The sequence below is a fragment of the Hordeum vulgare genome, chromosome 4H, assembly GCF_904849725.1.
Source record: "Hordeum vulgare subsp. vulgare chromosome 4H, MorexV3_pseudomolecules_assembly, whole genome shotgun sequence".
NCBI classification, from domain to species: Eukaryota; Viridiplantae; Streptophyta; class Magnoliopsida; order Poales; family Poaceae; genus Hordeum; species Hordeum vulgare.
In genome coordinates this window covers 606,970,969-606,986,897 of record NC_058521.1, presented here as the reverse complement: position 1 = coordinate 606,986,897, position 15,929 = coordinate 606,970,969, and the positions used below count along the sequence as shown (strand labels likewise).

The window sequence follows — 15,929 nt, the reverse complement described above, 5'->3', positions numbered from 1 at the left end:
CACATGTTGCTGGCAGCATGCCGTGGGCTGGCTGGATGTCGTCGCTGCGTTCCATAGTGGGTCCGCAACGCCAGCACTGTTGGCATTTCACAATGGGCCTGCAACGCCACATTAGACTCGCGTTGCAAGAAAGAAAAAACGCCACGGTAGACAGGCGTGTCACTGTTGGGCAGCAACGCCAGCACTGTTGGCGTTTCACAGTGGGTCTGCAACGCCACTTTAGACTGGCGTTGCAAAAAAGAAAAAACGACACGGTAGACAGGCGTGTCACTGTAGGGCAGCAACGCCACGGTAGACAGGCGTTGCATAGTGGGGCAGCAACGCCACGGCTTGTGGCGTTTCTAAAAGGGTCAGATCGTGAAATGGTTTCAAATCTGGTTCATTTTGTGCTCATGTTTAGAAAAAAGGTTAAAACAGTGAAAAAATCCACTAATGACCGCATGCCATGTCCTAAACCGAGTTCCCACAAAGCATAAAACCATTACTCCATTTGAGGAATGGGAAAGGAAAATGTTGAAACTCTCTTACCTACGTACTTGGAGTTGTTTGGCAAAAGTCAATATATCAATTTCCAAGAAGCGCAAACTTGGACCAAAAACCGTAGATTGTGTTCTTCTAGGCTATGCTTTTCATAGCATTGGCTATAGATTTTTGGTAATAAAATCTAAGGTACCCGACATGCATGTTGATACGATTATGGAGTCGAATGATGCGACTTTGTTTGAGGACATATTTCCTATGAAGGATATGTCTAACTCATCAAATCAGGAGACGCCTAATTAATCTTCTCAGGAATTTTCTGTAATTCCTGAACCTACCATTGCGATGGAACACATTGAGAATCCCGAGGATGATGATAATGAAACTCTTGTAAGGAGTAAGAGAGGACTGCAATTAAGTAGCTTAAATTAGTGTTTCAAATGAGTTTGTTCATAAAATTTGTGGTTGATATTTGTATGTTTTGGGCATCTTCTGGTTGAACAAAAGTTTAATCTCTTAAAATATTTGACTTTTTGAGATAGGGAGAAGGTTTGAGGAATTATGTATAAGGTATCTAATAGTCATGCTTTAAGAGCATCTCCAACAGCAGCACAAAAATATCGCGCCAAATAAATTTTTTAGCGCGTCACTGTAGCATTTTTAAAACGCGGAGACCGGAGTATCTCCAACAGACGCGTGCTAGTGAGGCGCCCAATCCAGCTCAATCCAGCAACCCCACCGGCAGCAGTACAGAGTTTGCTGCGCGCGCAAGCCGGCGCATCAAATATGTTGCGCGCGACAGCGTTTTTCAGCGCGCGTTCAAAATTTTTTAGCGCGCGCACTGTTTTACAACGTCTGTTGAAGCTGTCCGGCATTTAAAAAACGAATCTTTTAGTGCGCGGAGCACTTTTTGAACGTCTGTTGGAGATGCTTTAAGATTTACATATTTTGGAGTCATGGGATCATTTCTACACTTTAAACAGAGTTCAAGGACAAAAAGAATGTTTTTCTCTCAAATTAATGGACTGCAAATTGTCTATGCATGCCAAAGCTTTAGCGTTTTCTGAACAGAATTGACTAAATTATCTGAGACATTGGGCTGAAAGTCTGAAACAGGACAAGGAAGCAAGCAAAGCTGAAAGCCTGCATGTTCCAACCAACCAGCTAGAGGACGAACAAACTAGACGGACATGAAAGAAACATCCACTCGAGATGTACCTAATAAATATATAAAGTCTAGAACCAGCTGCAAGCATGCATGCATGCATGCATGCACGTTTAGTCTAAGTTGATGGGGATGGCGTGAGCCTTGAACACTTGCCCGAAGTCCGCATCCATGAGCATGTTCATCACGGCCACCGCCTCCTCCTTGCTGCGGATGTTGGCCTTGGTCTCCAGCATCTGCGTGAATGGCCCGTCCCACTTCCCCGTGCGGTTGGAGCGGATGATCTCGTAGGACATGGTGTCCCAGTGCTCGATGTAGGGCAGATGCTCGGGAGCGACGCGGGACTCGCCGTCCCATCCGTCGTTGACGGTCTTCCGGATGGGCTTCAGGCGCCCGGACTCGCAGATCATCACCTTCACCGCCGCCAGAGCGCGCTTGACCGGCTCGACGTCGCCGGCCGGGTCATAGGCGGAGAGGACACGGACGGCCTGCAGCATGGCGTCCCGCCCCAGCGGCAGGCTTGGCACGTTGGCGAGGCCGCCGATGAGCTCGCCGTAGCTGCTGCCGAACGGGAGGGGCCTGGACGTGGGGATCAGGTGCTCGTGACCTGGGAAGGCGTGCCAGTGGAGGCTCTCGTCGGTGAAGCCGGCCAGGGAGAGGTCGTAGGCCTGCACGGCCAGGGAGGTGTTTTCGGGGCTACCGCGAAGTGTGAGGATGCGTAGGGCAGGTGGGTCGTCGGCGGCAGCAACTGCTCCTCCGTGCTTGCTGTTGCTGGCGGCGAGAGCGAGCAAGAGGAAGAGGAGGAGCGCTGCCATGGTGCTGGCTGGCTGATGGGTGGGTCGGTCCGTCTCTTATGGATCAAGTACTCCAGTATATGGACTGTTGTGGCAACGGGCAATAGCTAGCTACCACGTACGTACCACACCGATGGCATTACCCAACTGCTCTTGTTTTGATGGGCCGGTCAAAAAAGAGTGTTTCAACAGCCAGTGCAATCTGCAATGCATGATAGCAGCGTGAATGGCACAAGATCACTATGACACTGCTGTATAAACATAGCCACGTGGTCAACATATATAGACAGAGGTATACGAATATGGATCTCATCTTTTTTTTTTTGGAAAAGGAGGTTAAACCTCCGGCCTCTGCATCAATCGATGCATGTCCCCATCTTTATTAATTGTTCCACAAAGGTCTAACAAGAGTATACATCAATCCACCCAAAGCCACCACTCACACCTACAAACTCGATAATGTGGAGTGATCTCACTCCACATATCTAAGACGGGTGTTGTCGCCAATCCATCCACATAACGTATCGGGAGCAACAGCCGGTGCAGCACATCTAAAATGCACACCTCACGCACACGTTTTACAAGCCGCCATCATCATCGAAACACTGACCCATCTTCAGAAAAGAGATCCGCATCATCCATGCCAGTCCAAACATCCGTCGACGCCACCGCCCTGCGCTCACCCGTCCAGATGCGAAGACTCCGGGAGATCTGTCGTGCGTAGCACCTGCCAACCAGGCATGACTGAGCGTAGCACCTGTCGACCAGGCATGACTTGACAGCTCCATCGAAATTCCGTGCAAGACGAAGCCGCTCCACCTCCTGCCTCAGTCTGCCAGCGCTGCTCCACAAACGATGCTCCCAAGAGAGAAACGGCACCGCAGTACCGCCATCGCCCGATCTGGAAGACCAGATCCTAGGGTTTCCCCCGAAGCAGTGCCCACCACCAGCAACCGTTCAGGACCCACACAGTGCCCACCATCACTCAGCCCTCTAGGCGACGCCTTCAGGAAGGTCACGACGTCAAGGACGCCGCCGCCGCCCACCGGAGTTAGGGTTTTCACCCGAGAGGCAAGGAAGGGGAGCAGAGGAGCAGATGTATACCGACGTCTTCAAAAAGAATAACGGCGCCCTTGAGCGTCGTCGTCGGCGCGGCCGGCCTGGGCCAACCAAGGGGTTTCCCCCAATCCGAATCTCCTCCACCGGCTTCACTCGCAGGTAGGGCCCCGGCAACCACGCCGGCACCGCCAAGAATCCGCGGGAGAGAGGCCCACATCAGGGCCGGAGGACAGCGGCCAGATCTGGCGCCGCCGGCCGCCATAGCAGCCACGTGACGGCTGACCAGGCAGCGGCCGACGAAGGGGAGCAACACACCTCCACAACGACGCTTCCAAGAAAGATAGCGGCACCCGCGGGCGTCGCCGTCGCGGCTCCGATGAGGACCAGAGCAAGGATTTCTCCTGGAGCTGCGCTGAACATCCACCGCCACCGACCCGCTGAGCATGGCCGCCACGCACCACCACGACCCCCAGGCAGGGTCACGGGTCACCGCACCGCGCGCCCTGGCCACCACAGTCGCGCCTAGCCGACGCTCTTTGCCACCGCAGCCGTGCCCGGCCGCCGCTCCCTACCACCATGGTCGGCGCCCCGCACAAGATCCGGCCATGGCAGCCCCGGATCCGCCGTCAGGCGCCGCCGGTGGGCGTGATCTCGCCGGATCCCGCAGCCGCCAACGCGAGGGGACCCGTCGCCGCCATCCCCGGGGCGCGCGCGGCTTCGCCGGCGTCCCCTCCGGCTGCGGCGAAGCGGGGAGGGGGCGGAAAGGGGGCCGGTGGCGGCGCGGGAGGGTTGGCCGGTGACGACGCGGGGAGGGGGCGGAGATGGGGACCGGTGGCGGCGCGAGACAACGCCCCCGAGTTGGTTTCTCGGCTGCGGTGACGGGTCGGTAGATCTAATCTCGTATGGATCTCATGTGCGTGAGGGAGTTGCTTTGCATATTTGGCGAAGCTTCTAGACTTCGCATCAATTACACCAAATGGGCGACCATACTTATCCAGGGCTCTGAAGAGGATGGACTGCAGGCTGGGACGTGCTACACTGCAGGCTGAACAATTTCTCCAGCAAATACTTGGGTATCTCGATGGTCATCAAAAAGCTCTCCCGCGCAGACTGGCAACCACTTCTTGATCAGTTCAGAAAGCTAATTCCTGCATGGCAGCGTGGAATGATCCAGAGGCCGGGACGTTTGATACTCGCCAAGTCAGTAATCTCTGCTAGGCCTATTCACCAGTTGCTTGTGCTCAATGCGCCAACCTGGGTTTTTGTGGAGATCGACAAGTGGATGAAGGCCTTCTTATGGGCTAGTAAGGAAAAGGCCAACGATGGGCTTTGCCTCGTGGCGTGGGACAAGGTGTGCCGCCCTACTTGCCTTGGAGGTCTGGGTGTGAGGGACATGCGCCTGCACGTCATCGCACTTCGTGTTAGATGGGAATGGCTCCGGAGAACTGACCCTAGCAGGGCGTGGCAGGGGAGTCCAATGATTGAGGATAAGGAAGCCAAACTTGTCTTCAACAGCATGATCAAGATCTCTCCCGGAAATGGAGAAAAGATCCTCTTCTGGAAGGATAGATGGTTGCATGGATTCATGATTGGCGAGATCGCACCTAACTTATGGAAGCTTGTAGCCACCAGGGCGCGCAACACAAGGACTGATCAGCAAGCGCTGACTAATAATGCTTGGACTGCGGACGTGGCTGGTGATATTAACTTCACGGTGCACATTCAGATCGCTAATCTATACCTTGCAATCTCTAGTGCTCCAAGGAATGAAGGTGCGCCACACCAATTCCATTGGCCTGCAGAGGTGACTAGAGTCTACACTGCTAAGACTACTTATAACAGACTGTGTATGGGAAAGGAGAGAGCTAGCTGCATCGGCGGAATGCATATGAAGGTGTTGGGCTCCCCTACGGTGCAAAATCTTTGCATGGCTCATGGTTCAATACAGGCTTTGGACATCTAACAAAAGAACCAGACATGGATTACACGATGCGCCCTCCGCCTGCTTCTCCTGCTTACAAGACCAGGACAACGTTGATCACATCCTCTGCCATTGTGTTTACGCGAGAGAAGTTTGGCGCAGATGCTTCCTGTGCCTTAACCTGAATATCCCATCACCCGCCCCTCCCAGCACGTTTAGAGATTGGTAGTTCAATCAGAGGAACCTCTTTTCAGGGAGGATCCTATGCGGCTTCGATTCATTCGTGATCGGGACCGCTTGGGCGATTTGGAAGCAAAGAAACGCAAGAGTTGTTAACAGGATCAATGATCAGAAAACACCGGCACAACTGATCAGTCTAGTGCTTCACGAGATCAAGGAATGGAAATTCGCCGGCTTTGGTGTAGGAGGATTAGATCATTTTATGAGAGACTAGCTTTGTTGCTTAATTGTTGGTGTTGATTTACCCGCCAATACATTCTAATTGGTGTCCTGTAAACTTTATTCTGCCTTCTATAAAAATATGATACGTTTGGCAGATTTTTTGACCGGCCATGTTCCAATCCAACTTGTTGTGTTTACAGCGGGCGTGTGGTTCACTTCCAAGATATGATTTGCTGCACAAGGATACGACTTTGACTACTAAAGTATGTACAAGATATGATTTGCTGAACTCATCATCTATTAGCCAATGAACGTGCCACATCTCGGCTTGTAAGTGGGACCGGTTGCGGCCATCCCGCATCCCGCAATTCAGAACGCGATCGGGATATGCGGTTTTCAATGCTACATCTACGTAAATGTTTACGTGATAGTCTGATTTGATAATAATTAATTGGATTAAAAGAAGGATGAGGTCCGCCGACCCTTCAAAATTAAGGGGGCATTTTTAGATTAATTGAAAGGTTTAATAAAGGTACTAGGAGTTAGGTCTAGCATTTTTGTTTCCGGTACTTGGGTGGCAGCTACGGCACGAGCCCGCAAAAAGGAAGTGTCCATACATTATTTTTAATATATACAGACCTGAGTACATCATGAACGAATAGGCCACTGTCATGCCCATTAGATCTTAGTTAAATAAAAATCTAGACCATTTAATTGCACCAAGTTAAATCCCGTGCACATCATTTCAATTGTACATTGCAACATTTTTTGAAGTGGTCGTACATTGCAACATTTATTTTTGCGGCATGTCAAAACGCTGCAGAAAACATCGCATCCATTCAAACATCCATGCCGCATTTTTTTTCCAGGCATGCAAGAAATGCCTAATGCTCGTAGAAGAATAATGGAGCTAAGATCGTTTCGAAATGAAAAGAAAACACTCACCACTTTTATTGATTGCATCGTGATACACGGTTATATCAAATACTGTAGTTGACATTATAGAATACGTAATAAAGAATGAGAGGGATGAATTGCAAAAACAAAACAAAAAACAAGGGAGGCCCTCCGACACTCCATCCTCAAAGCATGAAGAATATTGGAAAGACAAGTAGGATTTGCAAGGCGCCAAAGGACCTTGCACTAGGTGCCGCATTTCCAATGTTTTGTAATCCTGCAATTTTATCCAACGAGTAAAAATCTAAATTCTAGTAGTATAATTCATATAGGTTACATGCATATGCATGTAATGTTTTTTTCATTATCTTGTTATAGTTAATCATATTAAAATGAAAGGTACACATGCATGAATCAACATATATGCGTATATGATATTGTAATAATCTTAATAACTATTGTGAGAATTCTTCCTGCACCGTTCTCCGGATGCCCCCCTCCACCGATGACATGTCGGTCATTTGTGGTGAGGGGGGGGGGGGGGGGGGGGTAGGGCTTAATAGCCTAGGTTTTTGGCTATAAAATGTCATGGTTTCGGAAAGGGTGACGGCGGTGATGAAGAATAAAGCTTTAGGTCCTTCCTCAACATGGCACTCTTCTCGTTGGTGGGTGATGGATCTGGTTGCTAGTCTATTCAAATGGGGATGGTGTGGTAGTGATGGCATCCCTAAGGTGAACTTGTGTCCTCGGTCTTCACCGTTGCGATGACGTTTCTTTTAGAACTGTCGTGGAGCCTGGGAGATGGTTTAGGAGCTGATGCACATGGTGTTCTACGTCGATGGCAACTAAAAAATGGTGGACCATCTATTGAACTCATGGTTGGCAGATAGCATGTATGATTTCTTCCTGCAACATTATAGTCTAGTGGGGCTCCCAGATCTACAGTTTTATGTGGTGTCTAGGGTGCTGTCACGGCCAAATTTTCTCGACGACAATGGCTTCACTTATGGTCAGCTACTTTAGGGATCCGCAAAGGTGTATATGAGTGGAGGAGCTACATCAAGCTCGGTTGAAGAGGTGATCTGTCACATTTTGTTTTGGTGGCTGCTACGGTTGTGTTAGAGACAGGTGATGGCCGTTAGCATCGAGCTTAGGAGATCATTTGGTCTTTATTTTGTTTTGCTTTCTTGCCTGGTGGCCTTTTGTGCAAAAGTTAGAGATCTACTGGTATTTTTAATTTTGTTAGGTCAGTATTCTCATGACTTGTAATTTGATCTTTATCGTGTGAATGAGACATGTACTATCATGAATAAAATGTACGGAGAAATGCTTAGAATCTAACGCCGAATTTGTAAGCATAGCAAATCTACTAGAGGCAATTTATAGAGGCACAATGATGGCAAATTTAATTTGCAAGCTGGTAATTTTCTAATAAATAAATAAAATGGGACGGATTTGCCAAGCAAGCAAACTAAACTGTGCGTCCTCGAAGAATATAATTTGACGTGAAAAATATATATGACGAAGCCTGCCGTAGTTATTCTATCCGAACAATGAACAAAGAAAATAATGCATCTTCCTGACCTGGATTTTCGGGGTCGCAGCTGGTGAGAGGCATCTCACACCGGCGGAACATCTCCTGGCCGTCGACGGTGTAGTTGAGCCCGGACTGCTTTGCGACCTTCTGAGCCTCAGCGATTCCGTCACAGATGCACTCCGGATCACTGCCGAAGAGCTTCTTGACCGCGGTGCAGCACGGTGCCAGCTTGGAGGGGTCCTGGTAGACGAGACCGCACACGGATATGCTGTTCAGGCACGGCGGCGTGACCGGAATGTCGGCCGGAGATGGGAGTGGCGGGAGGTCCATCTGGTCCCGGATCGGCGGCGTCGTCTCCACTTGGCTAGTCGCCATGGCCGCGGCCGCGAACAGGAGCACCAGGACTAATCGGCGAACGTGGTGCCCCATGATCGATCTTGATTAGTGTTACTTCTTCGACTATATATGGTGAGGCACTGAGGTGTGATGATGAAGAGGGCCTCCTGTTTGGATGTTTTATAGGCATGATCGTCGACCCAATGAGCCTGTGCGTACGTGCTGCCCATGTTCGTGTACTACTCTGTTACCTGGTTTACTCATTCAATATGGTTTTCTATTTTATTTTCATTCGGTAATATGTTGACTTGCATGTTATGCTGATCTATTTTACTAATACGTATTAAATAAGAGCCAATCATGCATGACAGATCCTTCTCTCCATGAAACATACATGGAGATTCGGAGAAGACAGGCAGTAGAGTTTTTTGTATAAATGCAAGTTGGAACCACCATTTGTTTTTTATACAGCTGCACTGAACATGCATGTTTGCATTTTCTTGGAGCCAAAGTCTACAAATCAGAGAATGATACGAAGGTGCATATTTGTGCCGCCCACCATCTCAGCGTGAAAGACGCTCACCACATGATCTCACCAAAACTCGATAGTCGGCAGACTTGTTTATTGATAAGCCAGTTCATCAGCGAGAGATAAATGCTGACATCCATAATCGATACTAATTATGTTTTATTTTAAGATGCAAGTTTTTTAGCACAGTTTCATAGGTATTTTACTAATTAATGTGGCCGAGTAGTTAACGATGAGATAGGTGTAATCTCTCCGTTTCTAAATACTCCAGCTTTTAAAGATAGGAGTATATGATATTTTAAATATTTTAATATAGACTACATACGGTTGTATATACATGAATTTTTTAGAAAATTTGTGTTTTTGCCACTCCAGCTTTTGTCAGTTTTTCTTATGTCACTCTAGATTTTGATATTTCAGCTTTGCCATTCTTAGATTTTAACAATTGCCACAATGTCCATTCCGTGGCATAAACAAAAATTTCAGAGTGGTCATTGTGATTTGTTAAAATCTAAGCATAACAAAAGTGAAATAAAATTATTTTGCTTTGCCACGAAATGACAATTGTAATAATTGTTAAAAGCTAAGAGTTGCAAAAGTGAAATGTCAAAATCTAAAGTAGCATAAGAAAAATTGATAAAAACTAGAGTGGCAAGAACAAAAAATTTCCAATTTAAAGTGTGCATTCACTCATTTTGCTATGTATATAGTTCATATTGAAATGTTTAAAAGGTCATATATTTGAGAACGGAAGGATTATGTTGTAGCTTAACATACAACGCGTGCACGTGATCATAAGTAAAAAAATAAATAAATTACTAGATCAATGATATCTATGCATGTGCCTCAATTCATTGATTTTAGATACACCTCATAAGAAACAATGCATTGTGTTAGTTGTCTCTTAAGTTTATATACCTTCTATGATAACATGTTAAGTTGTATCCCGGAAAAAAACATGTTAAGTTGTAGCATTTCGTGAATAGATTTGAAAATATAAATTACTTAAGACAGATGAGACATTGGGTTAAAAGCCTGAAACAGCATACGCGATTTAAGCAAGCTAAAACCATAGATATTATCCCACTCTAGATAAGACGAACATGAAAGGAAGCATTGTGACTCCAGAAGCCGCGATCAATAGAGGAGTTGCATGCATGAACGACATGGGGATGAATCTTCACCAGACTCAAGGTTAGATCGGGGTGGCGTGAGCCTGGAGCACTTCCTCGAAGTCGGCATTCCGCAGCACCCCGACGACGGCGAGCGCTTCCTCCTTGCTGCGGATGCTGGCCTCCATCTCCAGCATCTTGGTGAATGGCCCGTCCCACTTTCCCGTGCGGTTGGTGCGGAGGATCTCGTAGGACATGGTGTCCCAGTGCTCGATGTAGGGCAGGTGCTCCGGGGCGACGCGGGCACCGGTCACCCATCCGTCGCTGACGGTCTTCCGGATGGGCGCCACCCGCTGGGCCTCGCACATCACCACCTTCAGCACCGCCAGCGCCCGCTTGACCGGCTCGACGTCGGCCCCCCGGCGGTAGGCGGTGAGCACGCGGATGGCCTCCAGCAAGGCCTCCCGCCCCAGCGGCACGCCGGGGAGGTTTTCGAGGCCGCCGATGAGCTCGCTGTAGCTGCTGCCGAACGGGAGGGTCGTGGACGCGGGGAAGAGGTGCTCAAGGCCAGGGAAGGTGTGCCAGTCGCCGCTGCCATCGGTGAAGCCGGCAACAGAGACGTCGTGCTTCTGCATGGCCACGGTGGTCTTGTCGTCCGGGCCGCGACCGAGTAGACGCCCGACGATGAGGCGGCGCTCAGCGGAGGCTCCTCCGTGTCCGTGCGTGCTGTTGCCAGCGGCGTGGACAAGTATGAGGAGGAAGAGTACGATGGCCCCCATGCTGGCGAGTCGGTTGACGGTGGATCCGTCCATCTCTTTCCCTTCAACACTAGAACAGTGGACGATGAATGATGAACAATCAAGTTGTAGTATATAGTATATGGGCCGGGACAACGGACACCATCGCACTGATCGCGTTGCCCAACGGTGATGGCTTGTGCAAATGCATGGAACCAGCGTGATTGTCGAGAAAAAGAGTGTGACATGACTCACTTATGGCCATCTTCTTTTGACCGGCCGTGCTTGGCGCCCATGCACAATGTGCCTGCCTACAGGGCAAGGATGTGATGGATGCCCGTGCAGCTTCCAGCATCGACCTTCCACCTTTTTCTTCACAAAGATGTGATGTGTGACTGAGTACTATGTGATTGCCTTTCTTATTTTCGTCCAGGAGAGCTTTTATATTAGGAAATGTCGATATAAATTTTACCTAATAAGTACCTGCAAAGACCGGAACGTTTCGGGATTTAAGCATTCATCCCGATCTGACAACTTTAGTTCACACGAGGGATAGGTTTAGTTTGCAAGAGGTGGTCACTTTAGTTGGCAAATATGGCAATTTTCTTAACTGATACAAAATTGTCATGTCTTAACAACTAAATTTGTCACGTTCTGCAAATTAAAGTTGCCATCAGAAAACTTTCGCGATGAAATGCTAAAATCCAAACGTTCGGGATTTATTGGGGCCCAAGATGTGATGTGTGTAAGTGAGTACAATGCGATGTCCTTTTTATTTTTATTCAGGATAGCTTTTATATTCTAACCCCCTGAGTTAGTTCGCCCATTTTAGCGTCTAGATTTACTGTATACTCCCTTCGTTCCGAAATTAGATATTTGACTATAGACTACATACGGAGTAAAATGAATAAATCTACACTCGAAAATATGACTACATACATCCGTATGTAGTATATAGTGGAATCTCTAAAAGGTCTTATATTTAGGAACAGAGGGAGTACTTTATAGTGTGAAAAACTCATTTTATTTTGAGGTAGAGGGAGTATTTATTTTCCCACGCAAAAAGTAAGACGGGGTATTTATTTTCACCATGTTATGAGCCAATCTTAGCGTTGGCACATAATGTAAACTACAAAAAAAAGTTGTTTAAAATGTAAGTTTTGAAAATATTGGTTGTGTATAATGTTTTCTAAAACTAAAAAGTAAAAAAGGAGGGGTATGCGCACACGACAGTGTGGTATGTCTACCCTAGGCTTCGCCCCTCTATGTTATATCACTAATTAATCAACGTTAGTTAGCTTCCACACACGTAGAGGCCTTTATTACTGTAACGTTCAAGATGCGGTCCTATCCTTATTTTGGCGCGAGGGCTTCGACAGTGATAGAAACGCATCTCGTCGTTTCGCAAGAATGGATGTCGTTACAAGTACGTGTACTGAAAAGATGAGTATAAAGAGTTGGCTTACACTCGCCACAAGCTACATCAGAATTACATTAATACAACAACATAATCAATCATCATGAAGAAGAGCAGGGTCCGACTACGAACGAAAACAAACGATAAAAGAACGACGTCCATCCTTGCTATCCCAGGCTGCCGGCCTGGAAACCATTCTAGATCCATGAAGAAGAAGAAGAAGAAGAAGAAGAAGAAGAAGAAGAAGAAGAAGAAGAAACTCCAAATAGCACAATCAACGCGCTCACGTCAGAGTAACTTCTTACATGTACCTGCAACTGGTGATGTACTAATCTGTGAGCCACAGGGACTCGGCAATCTCATTTCCAAAGGTATCAAGCTAAGACTAGCAAAGCTTAATGAGTGAGGTATGATTAAGTGGTGAGGCTGCAACAAGCGACTAAGCATTTATTTGAGGTGGCTAACTTACGAGTACAAGAATAAGAGGGGGATGATCTACACATAACGGGCGTGAACTACTGATGATCAACTGAATGATCCTGAACACCTACTTTCATCAGACATAACCCCATCGTGTCCTCGATCGGAGCAGGAGCTCACGAAAGAGACAGTTAAGGTTATGCACAAAGTTGGCAAGTTTTTAATTAAGTTTACTTCAGGTTAACTAGAACTGGATGTTAAACAAAGTTTCCACGTTGCCACATAACCGCGGGCACGGCTTTCCGAAAGATTTAACCCTGCAGGGGTGCTCCAACTAGTCCATCACAAACTACCACACGCTGCGATGGAATGACCTCGATGAGGAAAACCCGTGATCTCCTTGGGTTCCTATTGGAAAACCTCAACCTTGAGATAGCCCAAAGTATCCTCGGAATCCCTCGCACAAGACGCTCGAAAAAGGTAAAACAAGTCCAGCAAGGCCGCCCGACGTGCCGAAAATCCCGATAGGAGCCGCGTATCTCGTTCTCACGGCACAATCGGATGAGTGCAGCGTACAGTGGCCTGATAGAAACCACCCGAGTTGCCCCGGGTTGGCCCCACACACGACTCTATTTAGGAACAGCACCATCAGCATTGGCCCTCCTTGTATTATGTTGAATTACTCCTCGAGTTCATGATGCCCTATGTTTTCAGTATTAACAGAATTATTATGTTGGACAAATATAGTATCCATGTTGGGCCTTGCGAGACGAGCTTTATCCCAAAACAAGAATCTAGGGGGTCTTCATAACAACCCCACGCATGTTAGAAGCGCTCATTTATGGAACATAACACCGGTAGCCGAAACTAAGGCGGCAAAGGTGGAACAAAACACCAGGCTAGAAAGCCAAGCCTTCAAGCTTTTACCAAGTATATAGGTGCATTAAATTAAATAGCATTAATAGGGTGATATTGTTGGGGAACGTTGCACGGAAAACAAAAAAATTTCTACGCACACGCAATACCTATCCATGGTGATGATCATCTATGAGAGGGGAGAGTGAATCCACATACCCTTGTAGATCGCTAAGCGGAAGCGTATATAACGCAGTTGATGTAGTGGAACATCTTTGCAATCCAAATCGCAGCATGTCATGCGATCTCATCACGATCCTTCCCGCGATCCCATCACGATCCATCCCGATCTAGTGTTGAACGGACGACACCTCCGCGTTCAGCACACGTACAGTTCGATGACGATCCCCGCCTTCTTGATCCAGCAAGATGGGCGGAGAGGTAGATGAGTTCTCCAGCACGACGACATGATGGTGGTGGAGGAGGATCTATTCCAGCAGGGCTTCGCCTAAGCGCTGCTGAAAAACCGATCTAGAGGAAGAACGGATCTAGAGAGAAGTAGAGGGAGCACGTGGCAATTAGGGTTAGCCCTAACCTCTAAAACCTCTAGTATATTTAGGAGGGGAGGAGGCAGCGTCAAACCCTCAAGATTTCGTTGAAATTGGAGGTGGAGGAGTCCTACTCCAATCCTACTAGGACTAGGATTCCTCCTTTCCACTTGGAAACCCTTTCCACCTTTCGGTTTTTTGCCTCTCAAACCTCATGGGCCTTAGTGGGAGCTTATGTCAGCCAACTAGGGGCTGGTTTGTATCCTCCAACAGCCCATAAGGCCCCTCGGAGCGTGACACCCCTCCCGATGGTCCCTGGTACCCTCTCGGCACTCCCGATACACTATCGATGAGCCCGAAACTTTTCAAGTGACCAAAACATGACTTCCTATATATCAATCTTTACCTCCGGACCATTCCAGAGCTCCTCGTGATGTCCGAGATCTCATCCGAGACTCCAAACAACTTTCGGTTACCAAACACACATAACTCAATAATACTGAAACGTCACCGAACCTTAAGTATGCAGACCCTGCGGGTTCGAGAACTATGCAGACATGACCTGAGACACTCCCCGGTCAATAACCAATAGTGGGACTTGGATGTCCATATTGGCTCCTACATATTCTACGAAGATCTCTATCGGTTGAACCTCTATGTCAAGGATTCCGTTAATCCCGTGTGATGTTCCCTTTGTCCTTCGGTATGTTACTTGCCTGAGATTTGATCGTCGGTATCCCCATACCTAATTCAATCTCGTTACCGGCAAGTCTCTTTATTTGTTCCATCATACAAGATCCCGTAACTAACTCCTTAGCCACATTGCTTGCAAGGCTTGTTGTGATGTTTTATTACCGAATGGGCCCCGAGATACCTCTCTGTCACACGGAGTGACAAATCCCAGTCTTGATCCATGTCGACCCAACGGAAACCTTTGGAGATACCTGTAGAGCACATTTACAGCCACCCAGTAACGTTGCGACGTTTGATACACACAAGGTATTCCTCCGATGTCCGGTAGTTGCATGATCTCATGGTCATAGGAACAGATACATTAACATGCAAAAAAAACAATAGCAACAAAATGAGACGATCATATGCTATGTTTATAGTTTGGGTCTTGTCCATCACATCATTCTCCTAATGATGTGATCCCATTATTAAGTGACAACACTTGTCTATGGCGAGGAAGCCTTGACCATCTTTGATCAACGAGCTGGTCAACTAGAGGCTCACTAGGGACAGTGTGTTGCCTATGTATCCACACATGTATTTGAGTTTTCAATCAATAAATTCTAGCATGGATAATAAACGATTATTGTGCACAAGGAAATATAATAATAACCAGTTTATTATTGCATCTAGGGCTTATTTCCAACAGATATAACAAGGAACCCATGTTATCACATGGAAGCAACTAGACCTACAACTAGCAACGCTAACACATGGTTAAGCAAGCGGTAACATAGCCAATCAGTGGTTTGCTAGGTTGTGATCAAGTTGAAGGTTTCAATGGCGATGTTGAGAGGCTGACATTTAAGTGGTAGGCAGCGAGACATAGCGAAAGAAACGAGACAACTAGCATGGCAATGATAGTAATGATATCTTGGGAAATGATCATGTTGCCCGTAATCCCGCTTGGAACAAGAACGATTCCGTGAAGCAGACGAACCAATGTAGTCGAATGGGTCCCACATTCCGACACGCTTGCCGAACTCTA

General features: G+C 47.5%; 3 protein-coding genes across 3 annotated transcripts; all 3 read right to left on the bottom strand.

Moving 5' to 3' along the window:
• Positions 1–1,476: 1,476 nt before the first annotated feature.
• Positions 1,477–2,485, bottom strand: LOC123447583 (60 kDa jasmonate-induced protein-like). Its single transcript, XM_045124192.1, has one exon. The coding sequence runs from the start codon at positions 2,458–2,460 to the stop codon at positions 1,759–1,761; it is 702 nt and encodes a 233-aa protein (XP_044980127.1). The 5' UTR covers positions 2,461–2,485; the 3' UTR covers positions 1,477–1,758.
• Positions 2,486–6,748: 4,263 nt separating this feature from the next.
• On the bottom strand, positions 6,749–8,731 carry LOC123447582. The gene is made up of 2 exons (XM_045124190.1): positions 8,303–8,731; positions 6,749–6,995 (listed from the first exon to the last, which is right to left on the bottom strand). The coding sequence occupies exons 1-2, from the start codon at positions 8,682–8,684 to the stop codon at positions 6,904–6,906; spliced, it is 474 nt and encodes a 157-aa protein (XP_044980125.1). The 5' UTR covers positions 8,685–8,731; the 3' UTR covers positions 6,749–6,903.
• Positions 8,732–10,147: 1,416 nt separating this feature from the next.
• Positions 10,148–11,077, bottom strand: LOC123447581 (60 kDa jasmonate-induced protein-like). The gene has a single exon (XM_045124189.1). It carries the CDS (start codon positions 11,042–11,044, stop codon positions 10,316–10,318), a length of 729 nt encoding a protein of 242 aa, XP_044980124.1. The 5' UTR covers positions 11,045–11,077; the 3' UTR covers positions 10,148–10,315.
• Between the last annotated feature and the right edge of the window lie 4,852 nt (positions 11,078–15,929).